Here is a 25,203-nt window from a genome sequence, read left to right as displayed (position 1 = left end):
GCCTGAAATTTCTTTCCTATATATGCACATCTTTATCCACATACTTTATTCTGATTAAGTACCACTCAAAAAGCATTTTTAATGAGCATTCAATGTCCCCAAAGTGAAAAATTCCATCCAAGTTCTTTCAAATCAATTCATCTCACCCCATTATTAAACATCTTTCTTATAAGGTTATTAAGAAAAACTACACCAACTTGATTTATTCTATTACTCACTAGCAAGCAAGTAGTCTAAAGACAATTTGTGTGATTAATACCAATAACATACTTGGAAATGATTTTATTAGGAGTATCTACGGCAAATTTTGTTGCTATCTTGCAGGCCTAGAAGTCAGGTAAGCTACCTCCTCCTTTTAACAGGACATTACAATCTTTTTAAAAAATTATTTTAAAATACCTGATAAATTATAAGTTAACACTTCTGAGAGTATTCTGTTGTTTACAATAGTCCTCTATGTAAATTGATGTTGACCTAGAACACAAACTCAGTAATTATATTTATTATATCATGTTACAAAGTATGACATTCTTTATGTAAAACTTCAGTTCACCATAGGCTTTAGTTAAAGTGACTTTGTTTTTTTTCTTGCTGCTTCTTGGTGCTGCTGCTACAGTGGCTGGGCAGGGCTTGCATACACCTTACATCAGCCCTGCCAGAGCTCAGCCCCACCCTGCTCCCTGGCACTCACCTGGGGTCCAGTCTAGTACAGGTGGAGGTAATGGCTGAGACTGGCTGAGACAACTGCCAGAGTCTGAGTCCAGCTACCTGAAAGGGGAAGGGGGGGGTGCTGGGACTGTTGGGAAAAGAGGGGGCCTTCAAGACTGCCAGGAAGTTGCTGAAGAAGGAGGGGCCCCCTAGGGGGCCGCTGGGAAAACAGGGGTCTGCAGGGACGCTGTAGAGAGAGGAGGTGGAGACATGGCACCTGCATGAGCTGAGGCATCATTGTCTGGACATCTGTGAGCCCACTGCCTAACTGACTCAAGCTACTTTGCAGTGCTTGCAAAGCCAGCTTATAGTTTCACCAGTTAAAGGGAGTGAGGGGAAATTTTCTTCCTGAACTTTTCATTTCCTAGCTTATTGCCCAGAAATTATTCAGGGGACAACCTGGGGTACGTTTTCCCAAAAGGAGCTGGCCTCCCTCTGGGAGAGCTCAATTCCTTTAACTTTTAGAAGCACCCGTAATCTATGAATCTGTGATTCCTTTTCATGGGAGACAATATTAAAGTAAAGGAGGAAAAAGAGAAACCTGCCAGCCCTCATAAACAGGGAGGCAAGGCCACATGGGCCAATGTTTCCCATTCCCTCTGGGGCAGCACTAACCTATTCTGTCTGCTCATAGGATCCCTGTTCAGGTGCCCACTGTGGGTTCCTGAGTTCTTGCTCTGGGGCCAGCTGTGGTCCCCTGAAGATGCCCAGGCAAACAGTGTGGGTGAGCGTGCAAAAGTAATAGACTGGCGGGAGGAGTCTCGGTGAACAGCTCTCTCAGTTTGTCAGTGCAATGGGTTTATAATCATCTGAGAATGGAGGGAGGACCCTAAGGGGATTGGACATACGAAGTTCATTTCTGATGCCTATTTAGCATATGGGGACATTCATTCTAGCATGTAGGCACGGGAAGGTGGCTGTTCAGGTGATCTAGGATCTCAGAGCAATGGGCTGTGTGAAGACTGATAAAAGAGTTTTCTAGGCAACTGGCCAAAGGTTACAGGGCTATGGCCAGAGCCTATGTTTAGGTGTGCCAATCTTGGAGAGGGAGTGGCCTCCTGTAGCCTGAGGGTCCTTAGCCATGCCTGGCAGCTCTGGCCCCTCTCCTGAAGGCTCCAGCCTGTACCTAGCAGTGCCTGACAGCATTCCATTTAAATATTTTAGTTTTGTTCATTTTATTTCATATTTATTCATAACTACACTTCATTTCTATCACTTTTCTTTTTTAAAATGTTTATTTAATTGTGTGTTTCTGTATGTGTGTATGTAGATAGACAGGTAGAAGACTGTTTAACCAAAGTGTAGTTCATTTATGATTAGGTTTTATTTTTACAAGGAAACTGAAGTATTGACATCTGAATTTTTACACTGACTTTACATTTTCTTTCTTTCTTTTTTTTTTGGGGGGGGGGAGTTGAGGTAGGGTCTCAATCTGGTTCAGGTTGACCTAGAATTTCCTATGTAATCTCAGGGTGGCCTTGAACTCATGGCAATCCTTCTACCTCTGCCTCCTGAGTGTGGGGATTAAAGGCTTGTGCCACCATGCCTGGCTTTTTCTTATTAAAATATTAGTACTTTATAAATAGTAAACAAATAGAATTTAGTCATTTTTTAAAACATGAAATTAAGTTTAAATTATAAGTGTAAATTTGTCATTTAAATTAAAATATATGTATAATATATATGAAGAGTCTTGAGATTAAGAAGGAAAAAGAGACGATGAACTCATTTATTTTATTTTTATTATTAGATATGGAAATATTTTGTATATAAGCATCACATGTTGGTACCATCCTTTCCCTCCTCCCTGCCCCTTTTCTGAAGAGGCCTTCCTCACTGGGGATGTAGGTCAACCCCATGAGGATTGTGGGTCATGCATTATGAGGGCATCAGTCAGTTATGAAGGAGAGGCAATTTCTCTATGCAAAATGTCCCAACTCTTAACAATCTTTCCACCCACTTTTCCACAAAATTCTGTGAGCCATGCTGAGGGTACCTTAAGTCTGCTTCAGTGATGGACACTTAGAAGTATTTGGATCTCTGGTTTGGTTGTGTCCTCAGTATCTTTCTCCATCCCCCTTGTGCTGATATCAGCTTAACTAAGACATCAGCATTCTTACTCATTTCTTCAATTCCTCTGTGGTTTCAGCTGGGGCTGATGTGGAGTGCACATGGTCATTTATCTCCTCAAGTCCAGTTCCCATATGGAAAAGAGAGGCAGATTCTCTTAACAGAGTGTCTCCCTCTGTAGGAGTTTTGCCATACCAATTTTATGCCTCTTTTTTTGGACTGGTGATAGTGATTTTTGTCACAAGAAAGTTGAGAATTCTATTTTAAATCACACTTGATTTGAAACTTAAGAAAAAAAGGTTGGTTATATATAATTGAAGGACATTTTCCTCAGAAATTTCATTTTGTTAATTTATAGTTATATGTTATAGTTTCATGTCTTCCATTTGATCCACATTTTGCTTTTCATGACACTGTATTCATTCAAAGTTTAGGTAAAGGCATTTCAATTTAAAGCAGAAACACACTTTAATAATCCATATTTTGATGTTGATAGTATTTCCATTTATTCTAAATTGGTGGAAAGAAGGAAGTTATTTAAATGGTTGGTCGCAAGTGTTCATTTTAATCAGCGTATTGTACTGCTCCAAGATCACTAATAATACTGGTGGAATATGTATTGCTTTTGAGGAAAGCAGTCTGGCACAGTTAAATGCCAAATTAAGCTAAAGACCATGCTTATAGCAAGTATACATCAATTTAAATGGAGGCCAATATAAAATGATCAGTTCCTCACAACGACTCTGTCTATCTCTCTTTCTCTCTTACACACACACACACACACACACACACACACACACACACACTTTACTATATAAAGAGGTACTATTACTCTATTTAAGGATATGAATAATTTACAAAATATGAAAAATGCAAATGAATATAGTGATAAAATCCTTACATTATTAACCATAGAGAATGTTATGTGTTAGCTTTAGAAATACAAAACAGAAGGGGAAAGTGAAAGACTGATGCTTCATTAGAGTAAAAATAAAAGAATTTCAACTAAATCAGGCACAGACATCAAATGACATCATTAGATTTACTTGGAAAGGCCATAGAAACTGACAAGTTTGTGAAAGACTCCAGCTTTCTCACTTTTAACACCAACCACAAGACTCACACATTGACTCACAAGGCAGTAAAAACATCTTTTAAAAAAATGTGAGCTGGGCTGGAGGGATGGCTTAGTGGTTAAGGTGTTTGCCTGCAAAGCCAAAGGACCCAGTTTCAATTCCCCAGGACCCACTTTAGCCAGATGCACAAGGGGGCACACACATCTGGAGTTCATTTGCAGTGGCCAGAGGCCCTGGCATGCCCATTCTTGTTGGGCTCCTTCCTGCACAGGTAGTGCCCAGGGAAGAACCAGGCTTGCTGGTTCCTCCCTAGGGGTTGAGGGGATGATGAGCATCTGAAGACCCAGAAACCTCTCCTAGCCACTGGAGAAAAACCACACTGAGTCAGGAGTCCTTTTGAAGCAGGAACTCACTTTATTGTTACAGGTGGGTGTTTATATAATGTTGAGAAGGAAGGTGGAGACTTTAGGGTGGGGTGAGATGTAAGGGCCAATAGCATACCGCAACCTTTGAGATGATTGGTTCTAAGCATGCATCATGGGGGGGGGGGGGGACTCTAACTTCCTGTGCGGAAGTGGCAGGCCAGAGGCCATTTGGCTCCCTGCTGAGTTCTAAGTGCCCACAGGCAGGAAATCTAATTTCCTGTGTGGAAGTAGCAGGCCAGAGGCCATTTGGCCCCTTGCTGAGTCATAGCTGGGTGGAGGCAGTTAGGCTCAGGATGTTCCACTAGGCCTCACATCTGGGCCTCTCAAGGCCCAACAAGTTCTCTCTCTCATTCCCTTCCTCCCTCTTTCTCTGTCAAATAAGTAAATAAATAAAAATATTTTTTAAAATAAGTGAAAAAATGTGAGCTGATTAACATGAAAGCAGATATAGTTTGGAAAGAATGGTAAAATCCATTACAATATATCATCAAGGTTTTTATTAGAGGACAATATCTATTTGCTTAAAATTGAGTTTCTTAACGTGCTGAAAGTTTTCATTTTATGAAATATTCTCTTTGATATAAAATTGCATTTTAGCCGGGCGTGGTGGCGCACACCTTTAATCCCAGCACTCGGGAGGCAGAGGTAGGAGGATCGCTGAGAGTTCGAGGCCACCCTGAGACTACATAGTGAATTCCAGGTCAGCCTGGACCAGGGTGAGACCCTACCTTGAAAAACCAAGAAAAAAATTGCATTTTAAAAGTCAAGAGAAGTTTCCTCTCTAGGAATAAAAGTGATCTATGTCTCTAATTATGTTTCATCATTCTTGTCTTCTCATGAGTGACAGTGGGTGGAATCCCTACATTCAGAAAGTATGAGGTACTAATTAATTGCAAAAGAGTGACACCATGACATTGTAGAAAATACATTCAGCAATTTTAAATGTCTTTATAATACATAATTTATAGCACTTGTGTGATCAAGCTTTATTGCCTTCAGAGATACTGTAATCATTGAGCCCCTGTCTCTTGAGACCTTCTATAAATGTGGAGGCACAATGGATTGCCTCCTCCTTCTACTGGAAGGACAGGGGATGGCACATTTCTCACACGCAGAACAGGCATTAGTCAAAGCTCTTCCCAGGACACTTGATTTAAGACAATAATGATTATGCAAGAGGTAACATTCAAAAAAAAAAAAAGTGAATTAGAAGATAATATGTTTTTACTAGTTTCAATATCTTTTTACATTATCCCCTTTTGATAGACTGGGCTATGCCAGAATTTATAGTCAGCACACACATTTTAGTGTAGATGAGAAAACCACACTTGAAAGACACATTTTACTGTTTTTCTTAAATGAAAGCAATAAATATTCAAATGTAAGGCTCACTGGTAATTTGCCAGGAGGATTTCTGTTTAAGAGACTAGGTCCATATTGCTTTCTTTTAGCAAGATTCCTTTGAGAATTAAGTTTCCTGATTTGTCAGTTCCTAAAAGATCCATACCCCACATAGGTGTCATTTTCTGGCTACCTGGTCCACAGAGACAGCCAGCACTGAAACAATGATGCCCCAGTCTCTGTTCCCATGAGAATTTCATGAAAAGCTTCAGGGCCATTAATCTGATTGCCAATGACTATAATGTGTACAAATAAATGGGAACAAACTATGCTAGCTGAGTTGTCTGCCTCTTGAAAGGTGATCAACCTTACTAATATTGTATTTGACTTTTATATGAGAATCAGAAAAACTCAACATATTTGAAGAATGAAGTATTTTTACCTTGCCTTCAGGAGTTCTATCATGCCAAGCCCCAACCCCACCCCTCAGCCCTGCCAGAATGCACATCTAACTATTTTCATTTTATTTAAAAAGACATGAAATCCTTCAATTAACATACATGATATTAAAACCTAACACCCTCTGTTCCCCTAGCTTTATTCTTATTATCTTGAATAATAAAGCAGATTTTCTCTAAGCCCTTCCAATGTGCTCCCCAATTTAAGGATTTCATTGAAGCAGAGCAGCTGTGCTCTGGGTATTGGCCAGGTGCACAGTCTCTGGGAAAGGAGAAAAAAAAAAAAAGAAAAGAAAAAGAAAGAAAGACAGCAAAGCCAGAAATCTCAGTAGTACAGGGGTTATCGAATTGACAAGGACAAGAGCCTTTTAATATTTGTACCAAATTAACTGCAGGAATAAGGCTTATCTTCTCATCAGGGTCCCTATGTGCCTTGGAGCCTTCTGTTCTCCTGTCCTTTGTGGGAAGTGGATCTCCATGCCTGAGATGATTAGAGAGATTATATTTTGTCTCCCATCTCCCTATACCTTATTAATCTTTCATTTACATCAGGATTAGATGAGATTCCATTAGCCAAATCCACTGAAAAGACCCATCTCTTTTAATATTTATGTATACTCTCTAGTCCTTAAAGTGGATTCTTTGTCTATCTGCACATAATTGGACCAGTGGGTTTATTCTTATTAACATTTTTTTTCCTTTTTAGAGATTAAGATTGATGAATAAAGTGAGTGACATCTGGCTCAGCTTTTCTGTTAAAGGCAACATTTTAATTACTACTGCATTTACTATGGCATGAATGGACATTCCCTATCAAGATAAAAGCTATAAATTCAAGCTAGAAATATACTTACTGTTAGTGTTGAATTTAAATTATCAAAAACAACAAGGAAACTCTAAATACTTCTGGTATTCAAAATTAATATGTGATATTCAAAATTAATAGTAATGGAGGGGGAGACATTTTATACCTCTAAGCTTGCTTGGAAATCCCATCTGATAGTTTAGCCAATGGAACAATATGTTATATTCAGGAACTAAAATGTCCACCTAAAATACTTATATAATATTCTATCATGATAGAAAACCTTAAAAATACACCAAATTTAATTTGAAAAAAAAATTAACAGCCATATAAGGGGCTTCCTTTGTGCTGTTACAAATTGGATTTTTCCTTCTTTCCTTCAAAAGCTACACTGAACAATAGAATTCTCTTAACAAGAGTGCTGCAGAACACCAAGGCCATATTTTTGAAAAACCAAGTATATGAAGAATAGCAATATATGTTGGGCACAATGAATCAATTATCAGTGAAATCCTATTATGCCATTCAGAATAGAGTCCCCGAAGTCAAGGTTTGCTCCAGACATATTTGGTGCTTTTGAAAAAGCTTGGCCTTGGACAGCTATAAAGGATTTAATTTGTGTAAAATATAATTTTCAACAGACGAAGATACTCAGTTTTCAAAAGTTGACAGAAAATTAGAACTGATTTTACTTTTAAAGTAGCAATAAGATACTTAGAATAATTGGATATTTGGTAACTGTCAGTACATTCAAAGCTAAATCTGCACCAGTTAGTCTAGTCTCATGCAGTGCTGTGTATACTTGTTTATTTCTATTCTCAGTACAAGCAATACATGGGAAGTTTGTGTGAATATAAAATATTTATTTCCTTAGGTAGTAGAAGAAATGTAAGGCAGAGTATAATATATATAGTGTGTGACTGAGTCTATAAGAGAACATAAATTTAAATAATTCTAAACACATGATAGAAAAATAATTGAGAAATATAATTAACGGAATTAAGGTATAGCTGTCCAAACATGATTAAGTTTTGTTGGATGCCAAGACATACTTGAAGTTTTTTGAAAAGATAACTTATTTGGAGGATTCTGTTATAGTATATGATTACTAGTCTGCATTGATGATTTGCACCTAAAATCGTTTTATAGTTGGGCTTAGAGTCACACTCAAAACTCCAGCTCTCAGCAGCTAGAGGCAAGAGAATCAGGAATTTGAGGCCTGATTTGGCTACATAACAAGTTTGAAGTCAGTCTGGGCAACGTGACACTCAGCTTTGAAAACAAACAAAAAATTAACTTTTTGAATTATGATATGTTTCTCTAGATACACAAATAAAGACTATGACATATCAGTAGGTTTTAAAGATTTTAGAATACGCAATGTCAAATGAACAGTTTTTCTAAGTAATCAGTTGAACTTCAGTGAGTAAGAGTCCTGCAAATGCATTTTCATTCAAAGGATTTATGTAAATAAATAATATAATTTTATAGTCCAAAGTAATACTTCTTGAAAATGAGTAATTTTCTAGAAAATTTTGTTCTGTTTATTCTACTATAGAAGAAATATACTTCATACTTTCTTATTTTATGAATCACTGTCAGGAAAAATGATTAAATATAAGAGGAATAATGAAAGACTATAACCACCTAAATTAAATCTTGTACTGTTATAAAAATGTAAAAAGCATTTCTGAATATCAGATTCTAAGTTTTCTAGTATATTTGGCCTCTTAATCAGTTGTAATCACAAGTAATTTTAAAAATATTTTCCTAAATCTGCTTTATTTACAGTTTGTAGAATAAATTAAGGGATTGAGATTGATTTGTAACTAAAAATGGAGGAGATAGTGGATTAATTTTCACCCAGGAAACTGCACTTGATATAGCCAATATTAGATTTTAGTTTGATTATTCTATCATCTAACAACATAAATAGTCCTAATGAACAAAATAATTTTTTATGATTTAAAAAGAGAAAAATATGATCTGATTATTTCATATTACCAAAATAGTATTTATATGAACATCATTCATTATCTTCTTAAAAAAATATAGTGATGTAGCCAAGGTTCTCACATAGCTTTCGTGCTTGCATGCTTTGATGCTTCATATATTTTCCTTTTTTTTTTTCCAGGTAGGGTCTCACTCTGGTCCAGGCTGACCTGGAGTTAACTATGTAGTCTCAGGGTGACCTTGAACTCTTGGTGATCCTCCTACCTCTGCCTCGCGTGTGCCAGGATTAAAGGTGTGTGCCATCATGCCTAGCTATGCTTCATATATTTTCTATAGTATTATTGTTAATGTGAACATAGAGTTTAAAAATCTCATGTAGCAATTTCACTTTCTGTAAATTTAGTGTTCTGCAAAAGAATTTGGGGTGCATGACTGAGTGAAGGATTCTTCTTATTTTTTTTCTTTTGGTTTTTCATTTTGCTCTAGCACAGGCTGACCTGGAATTCATTATGTAGTCTCAGGTTGGCCTCAAATTCATGGTAATCCACCTAGCTCTGCCTCATAAGTGTTGGGATTAAAGGCATGCACCACCATGTCTGGCCTTTTTTTTTTTTTTTTTTTTGAGATTCTTATTTTAAATTCACTGAGTAAACATGGTGAAGCTATTATTTCTACAGTTTATACCTCTGAAACTGAAATACTTGTTTTAAAAGACTGTGTTTTGACAGAAAGAGTTGAACTACCCTAGAACAAAGTATAATAGTGCTGCATTCTCAGGGCATACCTTTGTACTTGATATCTGCTGTTAGACATTCAAAAACAATAACAAATAGAATAATGCTTGCATATGGAAATGCTTATGCATATACAATGACTAATGTGAATAACTGTATCCAGGTACCCTGCCTCACAACTTTCAAGGGTTATTTTGCAGCTGTGACAGCTATAGTCATTTTCCTTATGCTAAATAAAGTTTGAAATCATTTCAGGAGTCTCGTCTGCACAGGCTTTATGCAGTTTGCTTATTGGTGGATGAATATACGTGAGAAAAAAACATTTGAAATCTAAGAGTTTGTTCATTTGGGAAAGATTTTCGTGTGTGTACACCAGGTGCTTTAAAACATGTTACCACAATGAGGATGGTATTTCATATCTTGCCCATTTTCACTCAGTACATAATAGTAAATTTCATAGTATATCATGGTTGGTAAGAGGTCATATAAAATTAAGAGAAAATTGGCAGCCCTGAAAACAAATAAAATTTTATTAAAGTAATTATCTATTAGTTGTTTGATGTAAATTAAAGAGCCAAGGAAATTGAAGAGATAGAAGACACTGGAGATTAGTGAAGAGAATCTGGACCATAAACAAACATCATTATTTGTTCAGGAGAATATTACAATAAGAGTCATGACTGTTTACACAAAAGTACAATGCTCTTCTTTTTATGTGATGTTTTGTATATTTGATTAAATATTCATGAATATTGTATATTAGTCCATGTTATCTGTGTGAATATAAATTTTCAAAGAACTGGCCACTATGTGTTCATTGGATCATATTTTTGAATATGAATTCTTCAATATCTCCAATGCACTGTGGATCTGACTTGGCTCATGAATATTCATACACATGTAACTGATCTTTCTGAAAGTAATCACATCCATAAAGATGAAAATCTTGTTAGTTTTCAGTAATGAGAACTGCATCATAATGCTGTTCCCAGAATGGTTTTATAATTCCTTTGTTTTTATTGTTGTTATTGTTATTTCTTGTAAATGATATAAAACCTAAAAATATAAATCCACATGCTAACATCATTTTTGACCAAATATCTCTTATATTTTACCTGTACAAAACTTGTACATGATTTAATCATGGTTGCATTTGTTATTTCCCTGTCGTTATAGGAAAAAAATCAGAACAAAAAGAAAAAAATAACAGAAATCAGAGAACACTTTGAAGTGAATGAATTAAGAGGAGAAAATACTAAATTTAGTGGGATGCAGCTAGAATGATGATTCAGTGAAGCTTTGTTGGGCCTTGAGAGGCCCGGACGTGAGGCCTAGTGGAACTTCCTGAGCCTAGCTAAAGTTTGGCGACCTGTTCTGGCCAGCTAGGACTCAGCAAGACGCCTAATGGCTTTTTGCCTGCTACTTGCGTGCAGGAGTTGGAATTATTTCAATAGTTGCAGTTTACTATTGGCTCTTACCTCTCTCCCACATTCTAGAATCCCTGCCTTCATTCCCAACATTATATAGGCAACTGACTGTAACAATAAAGTGAGTTCCTGCTGCAACAAGACTCCGGACTCAGTGTGGTTTTTCTCCAGTGACTAGAAGAGGTTCTGAGTCCTCCAACGTTTACCCTCTTCCTCAACCCCTTGGGAGGAACCAGTGGGCCTGGTCCTTCCTCAGCACTACCTACCTGCTGGGGGAGCCCGGCATAGCTTTATTGCTGTATATGACTGTATTAAAAAATGCCTCAAATCTCGGATGGGCATGGTGGCTCATCCCAGCACTTGGGAGGCAGAGGTAGGAGGGTCACTGTGAGTTTGAGGCCACCCTGAGACAACAGATAAATTCCAGGTCAGCCTGAGCTAGAGTGAGACCATACCTCAAAAAAACAAACAAACAAAAAAAAAAGCCTCAAACCAATAACCTTGCACATTTTTAGGCTAAATTAGAGACTGTTATGGACAGCTTAGCCTAGGCCCAAGCTGCTGATGTCAGGAAGCATGATACATGCTCTACTTACCAAGGCAAGAAACACATGAGTTACCTATAATCTTCTAGGCCTGTTAAAATTTTAACATGTCACACTTAGAATGCTTTGATCATGGAGATCTACAATTATAATTTAGATACTATTTAAGTTCATGTTATAGTTGAAATTTTAATGACTTCTTTAACTCTAATAATGCCATGTGTTTAAAGTACTAATTCACCCCCAGCAAATCATAATAAGTAGGGGTAATATTCAATCACTTGGGACTGATTAGCAGCCTGTAATATTTGTTAATTAAGTGACTATGAAAAAGGTGCTTCTCATAAAGGTATTGATGAAATATTCACCAAATCCTAGTTTCAAACATTGATTTTTTGTATGTATATGTGTGTATTTTGTTTGTATTTGTATTTTTGTGCATGTGTATATCCACACATATGTGTTCAAGTGTACATGCACATATTTGAAGAAGCTAGAGGGCAATATAGAAGCCTTCCTTAATCACTGTCCACCTTAATTTTTGAGACAAGGTGTCTCCCTGAACCTGGAGTGTGCTAATTTGCCTAGCCTAGCTAGTCAGCAAGTCCCAGGAATCCTCCTTCCTCCTTCTCCCTAGTGCTAGGATTTCAGTCACATGCTACCATGTCTAGCTTTTATGTAAGTACTGAAGATCTGTACTCAGGTTCTCAAGCTTGTACCACAGGCAGCTTTCCCCACTGAGCTCTCTCCTCAGTCCTAACAGTATTAGACATCTCAATGGCTTTATCCACTATCCACTGTCCACTATCATAGTAAGTGTGTGTGTTTTAAGCACAGTTGATACACTGTACTCAGTGAAAGTTACTGTTAAAACTGAGGAGCAGGAAAATTTATGTGAATATGCATAGTAGACAGTCATACTATGTACACCTTAAGGGTTTTATAGGGTACCTCTGAATAGAGGAGGTATGTAATTCAACTTCGCTTGTCCTTTGCATCTCTGGATAGATCAGGGAAGTTAGACTTGGGAGATATTTTGTTCCTAGGGGCTCTTTGACAAGATGGGAGATAGTTTTGCTTCTCATAATTAGGGGCAGGTACTGTTGTCTAACTACTGACAAAGGCTAGAGAGGCTGCTGGACATTGTGTAGTACATAGGAGAGTGAATCATTGCTGTGTTAAATGTCAATAGCTCTGCCACCATATGAAATCTGAGATAGCCCTCTGCCTAAATCATTAATAACCAGTGAATTAAAATGTTATATACAGAGATCAGTGAGAATGTGTACAAATTAAATGAATTAATCCAAATTATATATAAACTGTAAATTTCATTCCCCTTTTTTTGTAGCAACTATAGTGTTAAATGAACTCAATTGGACAAGTGCCTTAGATGAAGTTTTCAAAAAAAATCGAGATGAAGACCCTACATTGCTGTGGCAAGTTTTTGGCAGTGCCACTGGCCTTGCCCGATATTATCCAGGTAAGTGTTTAGTGATTCAGTAGTTACCAGGATAAATTATAAGTAGCAGCTGTGTTTCCTGTGAAATCTTTTTGCTGCTCAAGCTGATGATGACACACACCATGTAATATAATGGTTCTTTCTCATGTGATTTAACTTGATCAGAAATACCTTACAAGGAGACTGTGCTGAAATACCTATGAGGTGATTAGAGCAGATGGACTCAAATCTGGCCAGGCTGCTGCTATTGTGAGCAGGTACACTTAGACATGGATGTGGAGAGAGAATTTAGGAATCCTGGAACAGTCTCAAGATTCATGTCTAACTATTCCCCATGGCCCAAATTAAAATTCACACTAGATAAATATATAGATTTGTTGGAAATTAATTCGAATATGTCTCTCTGAGTCTCATGTTATTGAAATTTATGAAAAGTATTAATATGTTTACTTCACTCAGGAAATAGTGATTTGTTTATGTGAATGCAACAGAAAACAAGACTGGATCCCAAGCTAAATAAAGCTTCCTTTTGTTGTGTTGTGTTGGCTTCATTCTGATCATATCTTGTCATTATAAATGAGTATATTTGATAAATTAAAATAAAATCATTTTATAATGTTCTTTATTCTTCCCAGCTAGGGTAAGTAGAATTTAATAGTAATTTCTATCAAAAAGTAAAAAAAAAAAAAAAAAAAAAAGAAAGTCACTAGTCAATTTCAGAACCTATTAAAACACTATAAAATGAAAGGCCTTTTTTGTTGTTTGTTTTTCTTTTTTTAATTTAATTTAATTTTTATTAATTAGTTTTGTACTCAGTGAATACAGTCAAGTTGGTACCATTGTTAGGCTCCTCTCTGTCCTCCCCCCTCCCCTGGTCCCTCCTTGTTGGGGCATATGGATCATGCATTGTGGAGTTAACCCTCAGTTATGAGTAGGAGGAAATGTCTCTGTATATCATGACCTAACGTGTGGTTCTAACAATCTTTCTGTCCCCTCTTCCACAAATTTTCCTGAGCCTTGTTGGGTTCAATTTAGATCAGCTTCAGTGATGAGGCCTTGGGAGCCTCTGTGTCTCTGGATCTCTGATTTGATAGGAGTTGATTGTTTTCTGTATTGATCTCCTTCATCCTTGTGCTGGTACCCAGTTCACCAAGAAAACAGCACCCTTGCTTGTTTCACCAATTATTCTTAGTTTCAGCTGGGGCCCTTTTGAGGAATGATGGGATGTTTCTATCCTTAGGATCTGCATCTATCTGAAAAAGAAAAGCAGATTCTCCAATGGAGAGTAAAGTTAGCACCAGATAAATGGGGTAACCATTATTTTTTTAGAGAGAATTTAATAGGTGTAGGCCCTCTTCTACCCCACGTTTGGTGCTAGCTTGATAATGGAGAGTGGGCTCATTTTTGGATCTGTTTCTGACTTGTTTCCAAGCTCCAGCTATGGAATCCACTGAGCAGATCAGTTAGTCAAATCAAGAACAATTGATTTCCCACCGTGACTGTGTGCCACTATTGTACTTGTGTGAGCATCCCAAGAGGTTATCTGCTACTAAGTAGGTTAAAACGTGAGTTGTGTGGACAAATATTGGTCATCTTCCCCAAGTAGCCCACGTAGCACCTTCTGGCACTAGATGCACTGAATCTCTTCCAGCTTCCAGCCATGTTACTCCATGTTACATGTCAAACACATATGGTGTCTTCAGCGGTAGGGTCTTACCACTAACCTTTGGTGGGTCATCTAGTACAGAAATCTGTCATTCTTTTAGGAAGCCTTGTATGTCTCTCTGATCTAAAGCTCATTGTGGATGATAGCCACCTGCTGGTACTGGGAGTTACAGGTCAATGCCTACAAAGAAATTGAAGAAAAAGATAAGTAATATAAAAGAGTTAGAGAGAAGAGGAAGAGAGAGAGAGAGAGAGAAGCTGTAGAAGGTTAAGGTCTGTCCTCAAATCTTGAGCATTGGTACACATGTGCCTGCAAGTACAGTGCTCTCTATATTACTGTAACAATTATGTTCCTTCCCACAACAAAATCCTATTGTCACCATTTTACTTGCTATCCAATCAGTGTTTAAAAATCAAGCTTTTATTTACCTTATCTAGTAGACAATAAAGGCTTTGTAGACAATGTCATATTTTAATACAGTCTTTAAGCTATATTTGAGAGTATATACATCTAGGTAAGAGAGAAACTCAGAGACAAGTGAGACATAGAGACAGAGAGAGAAAGAGAAAGATGGAAGAAAAGGGAGAAATTTAAAATATTTAGAATAATATTTCAAACATGGCATATTTTTTTGTTGTTTATTTTTATTTATTTATTTGAGAGCTACAGACAGAGAGAGAAAGAGGCAGAGAGAGAGAGAGAAAGAGAGAACTGGCACACCACGGCTTCCAGCCACTGCAAATAAACTCCAGATGTGTGCCCACCCTTGTGCATCTGGCAAATGTGGGTCCTGGGGAGTTGTGCCTCGAACCGGGATCCTTAGGGTTCACAGGCAAATGCTTAACCACTAAGCCATCTCTCCAGCGCCACCTTGCATATTTTTGTTTTACATATGCATTTAATCTAGATCCCTTTTAAAAACTCTAGTAATGAAATCTATTTAGTTTTTGGGTTTCTTTTTGGTTTTTTGAGGTAGGGTCTCACTCTAGCCCAGGCTGACCTAGAATTCATATGGAGTCTCAGGGTGGCCTTGAACTCACAGTGATCCTCCTACCTCTGCTTCCCGAGTACTGGGATTAAAGGCATGTGCTACCATGCCCGGCTCTTGCAATCTTGTTATTTTTTGCTAATAATGTGTTCACAAATTTTGAATGTAAGTGCTTAGCCCATGTAGCACCTTCTGGCACTAGACGTGCTGACTGTCTGGGAACTGACTCTCTTCCAGCTTCTAGCCATGTCACTCCATGTTATGTGTCAACAATATATGGTGTCTACAGCAGTAGTGTCTTATCACTCACCTTTGGTGGGTCATCAAGTACTCTGACAAAAATCTGCTATTCTTTTAGGAAAATTTGTAGGTCTCTCTGATCAAAAGCTCACAGTGGATGATAGCTACCTGCTGGTACTGGGAGTTACAGGTCAGTGCCCACTAAGAGAAGGAAGAAAAAGATAAGTAATATAAAAGAGTTAGAAGAGGAAGAGAGAGAGAGAAGCAATAGAAGATTAAGGTCAGTCTTCATTGTACACTCTCTAGGTCCTTGTGACTCAGGTATTCCCTCTAAGGGCCTGGTGAAGGTTCAACCATTTGGTCTGTCTTTTAGGATGTAGAATTTTAGAATTTTATGGTACCATTGCTGTTTGAGTCCAGATTTGTGCCCCCCCCCCCACCTGTCCTCACTGCTCACCACACCCACCCTATGGTCCGGTTCTCAAGATGCTTAGTGGATATGTTGGCATCTTGGGGAAGATTCAGGTTAGGTGTTATAGATGAGTGAGACTACGTGACAATTATGTTTCTGTAATTGGGTGAGTTCACTGAGAATGATCTACTCCAGGTTCGACCATTTTTCTTCAAATTTCATTGTGTCCTTTATTCTTACTGCTGTGTAAAATTCCATCATGTAGATATACTACCTCTTACTTATACATTCATATAGTGATGGACATCTGGGTTGATTCCAGATCTTAGTTATTATGATTTGAGCAGCTATAAACATGGTTGAGCAAATATCTCTGGACTGAGGCTTGGAGGCCTAGTAAGGTAATAACTCGGTCTGTTGGTAACTCTATAGTCCGCTTGTTTGGGAGTCTTCATACTGCTTTCCAAAGTGGTTGAATCATCTTACATTCCCACCAATAGCGGATATGAGGATTCCTGTTTCTCCACATCCTCACCAACATTTATTTTCGTTTGATTTTTTTTTTTTTTTTTTTTTTTTTTTTTTGGTTTTTCAAGGTAGGGTCTCACTCTAGTTCAGGCTGACTGGAATTCACTATGTACTCTCAGGCTTGCCTCAAACTCACTGTTATCCTCCTACCTCTGCCTGCCAAGTGCTGGGATTAAAGGTGTGTGCCACCATGCCTGGCTTTCATTTGATTTTTTAATGTTTGTTATCCTTATTGGGGTAAAGTGGTATATTATAGTTGTTTTCACTTGCATTTCCCTGCATTGCATTTTTAAAATGCCTAAGTAGCTCACCTGCTTTGTATAAGTGAGACTCTAGGTTCAATCCCTAGTTTTGTTTTGTTTTTTTTGGTTTTTTTGAGGTAGGGTCTCACTCTAGCCCAGGCTGACCTGGAATTCACTATGTAGTCTCAGGGTGGCCTTGAACTCACAGTGATCCTCCTACCTCTGCCTCCCAAGTGCTGGGATTAAAGGCGTGCGCCACCACGCCTGGCTCAATCCCTAGTTTTTAAACAACAACATCAACAAGAATCTATATGTAATCACTTGAGGTAAAAGAGGAAATGATAAATGAGAGAACATAGGATAATGGTGAGAGCAAAAGATCCAAAGAACAGAAATTAATGGATGATTCAGAGATATACTAACACTGGTTTAAAAAGAGGAATAGAATGTTTTTGGATTTTTGAAATTACTTTTAATTTATTTGAGAGAGAGAGAGAGACAGGCAGAGAAAAAGAGAGAGAGAGAGAGTATGGGCACATCAATGTCTCCTGCCATTGCAAACAAGCTCCAGACATATGTGCCACTTTGTCTATCTGGCTTTACATTAATACTGGGGAACCCACGTTGTCAGACTTTTCAGCCAAGTACTGCTAACTGCTGAACCACCTGTCCAGCCCAGAGAGATAGTATGTAGAGAGGAAGAAAGCCATGCATTTGAAAGAGGAAAATGAGTATCAGAAAAGATGTGAGAGAGAGGTGGTGCTTGAACAATTTTCAGAAATGTTTATAATTACTCATAGCAGTTATCTTTTAAATTTACTAAATACCATCTATAATTATTTTATTTTAAAGGCTGAGTGATGACTGAGGGCTTTAAAAACATTAACTGTGGAAACCAGCCTTTGCCCACCTCCAGGACCTCCATTTGAAGTAGGGCTTAGTGGACATATTGACACTGCACACAATTGTCAGCCTGGATCCATTTACCACCTGGAGAGTGCTCACTGATGGCTGCCTGACTGTATGCAACACCTTGTGTGCAATTTTGGTTGTAGTGACTTAGTAACTTCACTAGTCTTTATGACAGTCAAGATGTACCAGCACTGAATCTCCATAGAAAAGGCATGAAGTGTGTCATTTTAGAAGAAAAGCAATTTACTTTGTTGGTGTTAAGATATTCTTTTTAAAATTAGTTTTTAAAAATTATTTATTTATTTATATGAGAGAAAAAGAGAGAGAGAAATAAGAAAATATATAGAGGGAATGGGTGTATTTGGGCCTCTATCAATTGAAATTGAATTCCAGATACATGTGCCACTCTGTGAATTCAGCTGTATATGTGTAATGGGGAATCGAACCTGCATCCTTTGGCCTTGCTGGTGAGCACCTTAGCCATTGCACCCGCAGTCCAGTCCCTACTTTTGATATATTAATATTTAACCAATTTTTAAAATATTTTAGTGAGGTAAGATTTTAAAATTATCTCAGTAAATCATACTTCTCTTTGATTTTACTATTTTATTTATATTTTTGGTTTTTCAACATAGGGTCTCATTCTGGTCCAGGCTGACCTGGAATTCACTGTGTAGTCTCAGGGTGGCCTCGAATTTATGGTGATCTCCTACCTCTGCCTTCCTAGTGCTGGTATTAAAGGCATGCACCACCATGCCCGGCTCTGGTTTTACTATTTTGATGTGAGTCTGCAGTACTTGTTTTATAGAATAATTAGATATTTTGTCCTAGTCATACTTTCAGACCATGGTATAAATGGGGCTGGTAGATCCACTGATTTTGTAGGGTACAGGAAATAGTAGTGGTAACCACATTCTGGGAAGAAGAGGGATGAGGAGGCTATGGAAGAAACTGATTAGGACATACAGAGTCACAGCTGAGCAGGAGGAATAAACACTACAGCATAGCCAGGCAGTTAATGAAGCAGTGCACAACTAGAAAATAATCTGATTTCACCAAAAAGAAATGATGTTTTAGGTATTAGTTGTGGTAAGGACAATGTGTGTGTTCATTACACAGTGTACATGTCTACCAAAATAATACACTGCATGTACAATTTCAAAAAGAAATGGCCAACAACTTGTGTTTTCCAAGTACCATTTAAGTTGAGATCTGGACATGTGATTAAAAGTGCTATTAGTTTCAGGCAGCTGAATGGAAGCTCTGGGATAGAAGATAAAACAATTGATCATAAATAAAAAAAATGAATTTCTTTAAAATAATGGCCAAACCCATCTCTAATGACTTCTGCATAGAAATTGTGCATATTGAAAATGTTCCATTTACAAGTTCTTTCTTTCAGACCTCTGAATTGATTCAAATAAATTAACTTTAAAGCTATAGAAACTGGTTCAATAACTATGCTTTGTGAATTCTTCTGCATTTAAAACAAAAGTGTAGGCACAAAGCACTCATTTTATCTATTCTCATGTAATCATAATGATCATTGCCATAAATGGGAGTGTAATTAAGAATCTTTGGCTCATTAAAATGCTAGAGTAGGGAACATTTATTCTTTTCAGATAATTACTTGCAGTTACAAAGAAAAATAATAAAATAGGAAATGAAGTTAAAACTCAGTTCATATGATCTTTACTCTCTTACTAATAACTTTTTCGACCCTGCCTTCTATTCTATGTTCATTTCAAAGCATGAGATTACAAGAATGCAACTTCGTGTATGTTACATAAAGGTCAAACCTCTGAACAATAGCTCCTTGCATACACTACATGTTTTTGAAATGAAATATAATATGTCCTATATACCAAGTATATAGAGTGATATTTTTCCCTACAGACAGGCTACAATGTTCTTAAATTGTAAGTAACTTTTTGAAAAATAATTTTCAAATATTTTAAATATCAGATGACATATGACAAAGAAGTTTAAAAATCCTGTTTAATTTAGTTATTGTCATTTCAAAGATAGGTAGAGATGGGAATTTACAGGAGCTCCCACATGTAAAAACTTCCTAAGAACAGTTTCTTCCATTATCGATTATCTTCAAAAGGCCTGATGTTCTTACATGGGTCTTTGTGAATGGTCTAATTATAAATATATTTACTATATTAGCCACTGCATGAACAAACTAGATCAAAGAAACTACTCCTTTTTATGCCAGTAGTTATTGCAATTAACCACAATTTATGGAAAATCTAAAATTGTGATTTTGTTTTTTAACACCATGGAAATTTCTCACTCAAGTGAACCAGTGATACAGGCTGGGCTGATAATGAGTCACATAGAAGGGGGTTTGCACAATGTACAAGTTCTCTTCCATCAGTATGACTTCTCCCTCAGGGTCTGGTGATGCTATTTGAACATTTTTGAACACATCAATAACTGGGGGCTAACTCCACAATGCACGACCCATTTACATCAACAAGGAGGGTCCAATGGGAGGGGGTAGATCATAGATGAGCCTAAACAATGGTACCAAACTGCCTGTATTTCCTGAAAAGAAAACTAATAAATTAAATTTTAAAAAAATAACTGCTTCCTTCTTTTTCACAGAATTTCTTGAAATCACATATCATGAACACAGATTCCTTTAGTATGCTCACATACCCAGGTAAAAAGTGAAGCAAGGAAGAAGACATGGTGCAGACAGCAGGTTTCTCCAACTTGGCTATTCATGATGTGCAAATTTGTATGCTTTTTAACCAATTGTTTCTGCCTTCCTGAAATCTTAAATCTAATTAATGTGTCAGAAATTACACACCTTCAGATTTAGGCTGAAATACTGATCATTAAGTGATTAAGTACCAAATAGATTAGGCAGATTTCCTGTGAAAAAGTAGTTAATTACAGACTGGAGTCACTATAGATTAAAAAGCAAGAGAGTGCCAGGAAAAAAGAAGCAGAACCTTTGTGGAGAGGGAAGGATGGTGTGGCATTATAAATAAGAAGATGGGCAAGGACTGTTGGAGGCTAGTAAGCCAACAGTCTTTTACAAGAAAAGAAAAAAAAAAAAAAAAAAACAAAACATTAAATGGTTAGGGATGTTGAATGTTTTCTAAAGTCCGTGTTAGACATTTGTAATTCTTCCTTTTGGAATTTCCTATTCAAATCTATGCCCAATTTTTGGAGTTGGTTGATTTTTTTTTATTGTGTAGTTTTTTAATTTTTTTAAATTAATTAGTTTTGTATTCAGCAAATACAGTCAGTTTGGTACCGTTATTAGGCTCATCCATGACCTACCCCTTCCCCATTCGCCCCTCTTTGTTGAGGTATATGGGTTATGCATTGTGGAGTTAGCCCACAGTTATGGGTAAGATAAATGTCTCTGCATATCATGACCCAACATGTGGCTCTGACATTCTTTCCACCCTCTCTTCTGCAACATTTCCCTGAGCTATGTTGGGTTCATTTTGGTCTTCTTTGGTGATAAGGTGTTGGGGGCTTCTGAGGCTCTGGCTCTTTGATTTGGTAGGAGTTGATTTTTCTCTGTGTTGGTCTCCTTCCTCCTTGTGCTGGTATCCAGTTCATCAGGAAAACAGCACCCTTGCTTGTTTTGCCAATTGTTCTTAGTTTCATCCAGGGCCCTTCTGAGGTATGATGGGGTGGCTCTCTCCTTAGGATCTACATCTCTCTGAAAAAGAGAAGCAGGTTCTCCAACGGAGAGTAAGTTAGCACCAGGACAGATGAGATAGCCCTTACTTTTTGTTATAGAGAATTTAATAGGTGTAGGCCCTCTTGTAGCCCATGATTGATGGCAGCTTGGTATTGGAGAGTGGGCTAATGTTTGGATATGGTTCTGACTTGTTTCCCAGCTCCAGCTATGTGTCCCATAACATGAGGGGATGAGTTAGCCAAATCAAGGGCAGTTGGTTCCCCACCATGGCTGTGTGCCACTATTACACTTGTGTGGGAATCACAACAGGTTATTTGCTGCTAAGTAGGTTAGACCATGAGTTTCTTGGACAGATATTAGTCATTTTCCCCAGTCGCCCATGTAGCACCTTCTGGCACTAGACACACTGACTGTCTGGGGACTGACTCTCTTCTAGCTTTCAGCCATGCCATTCCATTTTACCTGTCAACTGCATATGGTGTAGTTCTTTGTAGGTTCCAGATATTAGGCTTCTGTTTGTGGTATACCTGGTGAAAAATTTCTTCCATTCAGTGCATAATCTATTGGCTCTGCTAATGGTATGCTTGCCTGTGCAAAAACTTTTTAGCTTCATGGGATCCCTTTGGTTGAGTGATTGTTTAATTTCCTGGGCTATTAAGGTATTGTTCAAGAAGTTGTTCACCACTCCTATATCATGGAAAATTCCTCATATTTTTTTTCTTCCACTGTGAAAAGAGTTCCAGATAATATATTGAAGTCTTTAATCCATTTGGACTTGATTTTTTGTGTGTGGTGAGATTAGTGGATCTAGTATTTATTTATTTATTTGTTTGTTTGTTTGTTTGTTTGTTTGTTTTTCAAGGTAGGGTCTCATTCTAACCCAGGCTGTCCTGGAATTCACTAAGGAGTTTCAGGGTGGACTTGAACTCGCAGCAATATACCTACCTCTGCCTCCCAAGTACTGGGATTAAAGGCATGTGCCACTATGCACGACTAGTTTTATTTTTTTCTACATATTGTTGTTCAGTTTGTCCAGCACCATTTGTTGAAGATGTTGTCTTTTCTCCAATCTACTTTATTGGCACCATTGTCAAAGATCAAGTAGCTATAGTTACTTGACCTGAAGCCTGGGACTTCAGTTCTACTGGTCTATATTTCTGTTTTTATGCCAGTACCATGCTGTTTTTTGTTTTTGTTTTTGTTTTTTTCTTATGGATTTGTAACATAACTTTAGATCAGGTATGGTGATACTTCCAGAGATGTTTCTTTTACTGATGATATGCTTGGGTATTAGAGACCTGCTGTCATTCTATATGAATTTTGAGACCATTTTTTTTGTATATCTGTGCAGAACTGTGCTGGAATTTATATTGGTATTGATTTTAGTAGAATTGGCATTTTTCACAGTATTCTACCTATACAGGAGTATGGGAGACCTTTCCATCTTCTCAAGTCCTCCTCAATTATTTCAGTTTTTTTTCTATGTTTTGAATATATTGTTCTTATACCTTGTTGCTGAGTGCTATTCTAAGCTATTTAATTTGTTTTGCTGCCTTTTAAAATAGAATGGCCTTGTTCATTTCTTTCTCTGTATATTTGTCCTTAGCATATAGAAAGGCTACTGGGTTTTGTGTGTTGATTTTGTATACTGCTACTATTTAAGGAATTTATCACCTTTAGAAGTCTGAGATGGAGAGTTTTAGGTCACTTATGTATAGATTCATGTCACCTACAAATATAGCTAACTTGACTTTTCCTTTCCAATATATTTCCAATATAAATACCCTTTATTTAGGTGCTCTCTATATAACTTTAAATGTGTTGAGATATAAATCCTTCATGCCTATTCTCTCCAGCATTTTGATCATGAAGTGGTGTTCATATTTTAGCAAAGGCCTTCTCTGCATTATAGAGATGATCATGTAGTTACTGTGATTGAGTTTATTTACTTTGTGTGCTATGTTGACTAATTTCCATATGATGAACCACCCCTGCATCCCTGGGAAGAACCCTAATTGATCAAAGTGGATAATGCTTTTGATATGTTCTTTGAATTCAGTTGTGAAGATTTGTTCAGGATCTTTGCATCTAAATTCATCCAGGATATAGGCCTATAGTTTCCTTTTCTTGTTGTATCTCTGTCTAGTTTTGGTACCAGGGTGATGTTAGCTTCATAAAAGGAATTTGGGGAGATTCTATACTGTTCAATTATGTGAGACAGTTTGAGAAAAAATGGTTTCACTTCAATGAAAGTTTGATAGAATTTGGCCGAGAAGCCATTGGTCATAGAATTTTATTTTTAGGGAGGTTTTTGATTCCTTTTTCAATCTCAATGGATGTTGTTGATTTCTTTAGGAGATTAGTCTGCTCCAAGTTTAGTTTTGGTAGATAGTTTGTGGCTAGGAATTAATCCATTTCTTCTAGATTACCCAATTTTATGCAGGAGTGGTTTTAGAAGTATGTCCTGATGATTCTTCCAATTTCATTGATGTCTGCTGTGATCTCTCCTTTTTCATTTATGATTTTATTAATTTAAGACTTCTCTTTATTTTGCCAAATCAAATTGTCCAGCAGTTTTTTAATCTTGCTTATTTTTTTTCAAATAACCATCTCTTTGTTTCATCAAGTTGTTTTTTTAGTTTCCAATTCATTAATGTATGCTCTGATCTTTCCTGTTTCTTTCTATCTACAGCTCTTAGAGTTGGATTTTTCTTGTTTTTCCAGTGCCTTTAGGTGGACAGTTAGGTTATTAATTTGGGATCCATCTGTCTTTGTTATATAGGCATTTATTGCTATGAATTTTCACCTTAGGACTGCCTTCATGTGTCCCATAAGTTTTGGTAAATAGCGTTTTCTTTATCATTCAACTCTAGGAATTTTACAATTTTTTTTAATTTCTTTCATAGCTCCATGAAAAATGTGTTGTTCAGTCTCCAGAAGCTAGTGGAATTCCTGATGTGTCTCCTATTATTAATTTCTAGCTTTAAAGCATTGTGATATGATATGATGTAGGAAGTTACTTCAACTTTCCTGAATTTATGGATAGATCTTTATACCTTAATATATGGCCTGTTTTGGAGAAGTTTCCATGGGCTGCTGAGAAGAATGTATATTCTGTAGAATTTGGGTAGAAAGTTCCATAGATGTCCATTAGGTCTAGTTGATCTATGGTAATTTTGAGCTCTATTTTTTCCCTGTTGCTTTTCTGATGGGATGATCTGTCTACTGATTATAGTGGAGTATTGAAGATCAACAATGGTGATGTTTTTTGTCAAATAGGTATTGTTTTATAAACTATGGTGCACCTGTGTTTGGTGCATATAGATTTAGTATTGTGATGTCCTCATGTTCAATCATTCCCTTGATGAGTAAAAAGTGGCCTTCTTTGTCCCTTTTGATTACTTTTGGCTTGACATATATTTTATTTGATATTAATGTAGCAATACCTGCTTGTTTCTTCTGTCCACTTGTTTGGAATATCATTATCCATCCTTTCACCCTGAGGGGGTGTCTATATTTAGTGGTGAGGTAGGTTTCT

The 25,203-nt window shown here is 37.2% G+C and overlaps 1 protein-coding gene across 4 annotated transcripts in view; it reads left to right on the top strand.

Moving 5' to 3' along the window:
* The window catches only part of Cacna2d1 (calcium voltage-gated channel auxiliary subunit alpha2delta 1), a 536,404-nt gene that overhangs the window by 361,713 nt on the left and 149,488 nt on the right, over positions 1–25,203 (top strand). For all 4 annotated transcript variants that reach the window (XM_004662314.3, XM_004662312.3, XM_004662313.3 and 1 more), the window contains exon 7: positions 12,894–13,025. In XM_004662314.3, coding sequence (XP_004662371.1) covers positions 12,894–13,025 — 132 coding nt within the window. The remainder of the gene's footprint in view (positions 1–12,893; positions 13,026–25,203) is intronic.

This window comes from Jaculus jaculus, chromosome 10, assembly GCF_020740685.1.
Source record: "Jaculus jaculus isolate mJacJac1 chromosome 10, mJacJac1.mat.Y.cur, whole genome shotgun sequence".
NCBI classification, from domain to species: Eukaryota; Metazoa; Chordata; class Mammalia; order Rodentia; family Dipodidae; genus Jaculus; species Jaculus jaculus.
This window is presented reverse-complemented; position numbering and strand designations above follow the sequence as displayed.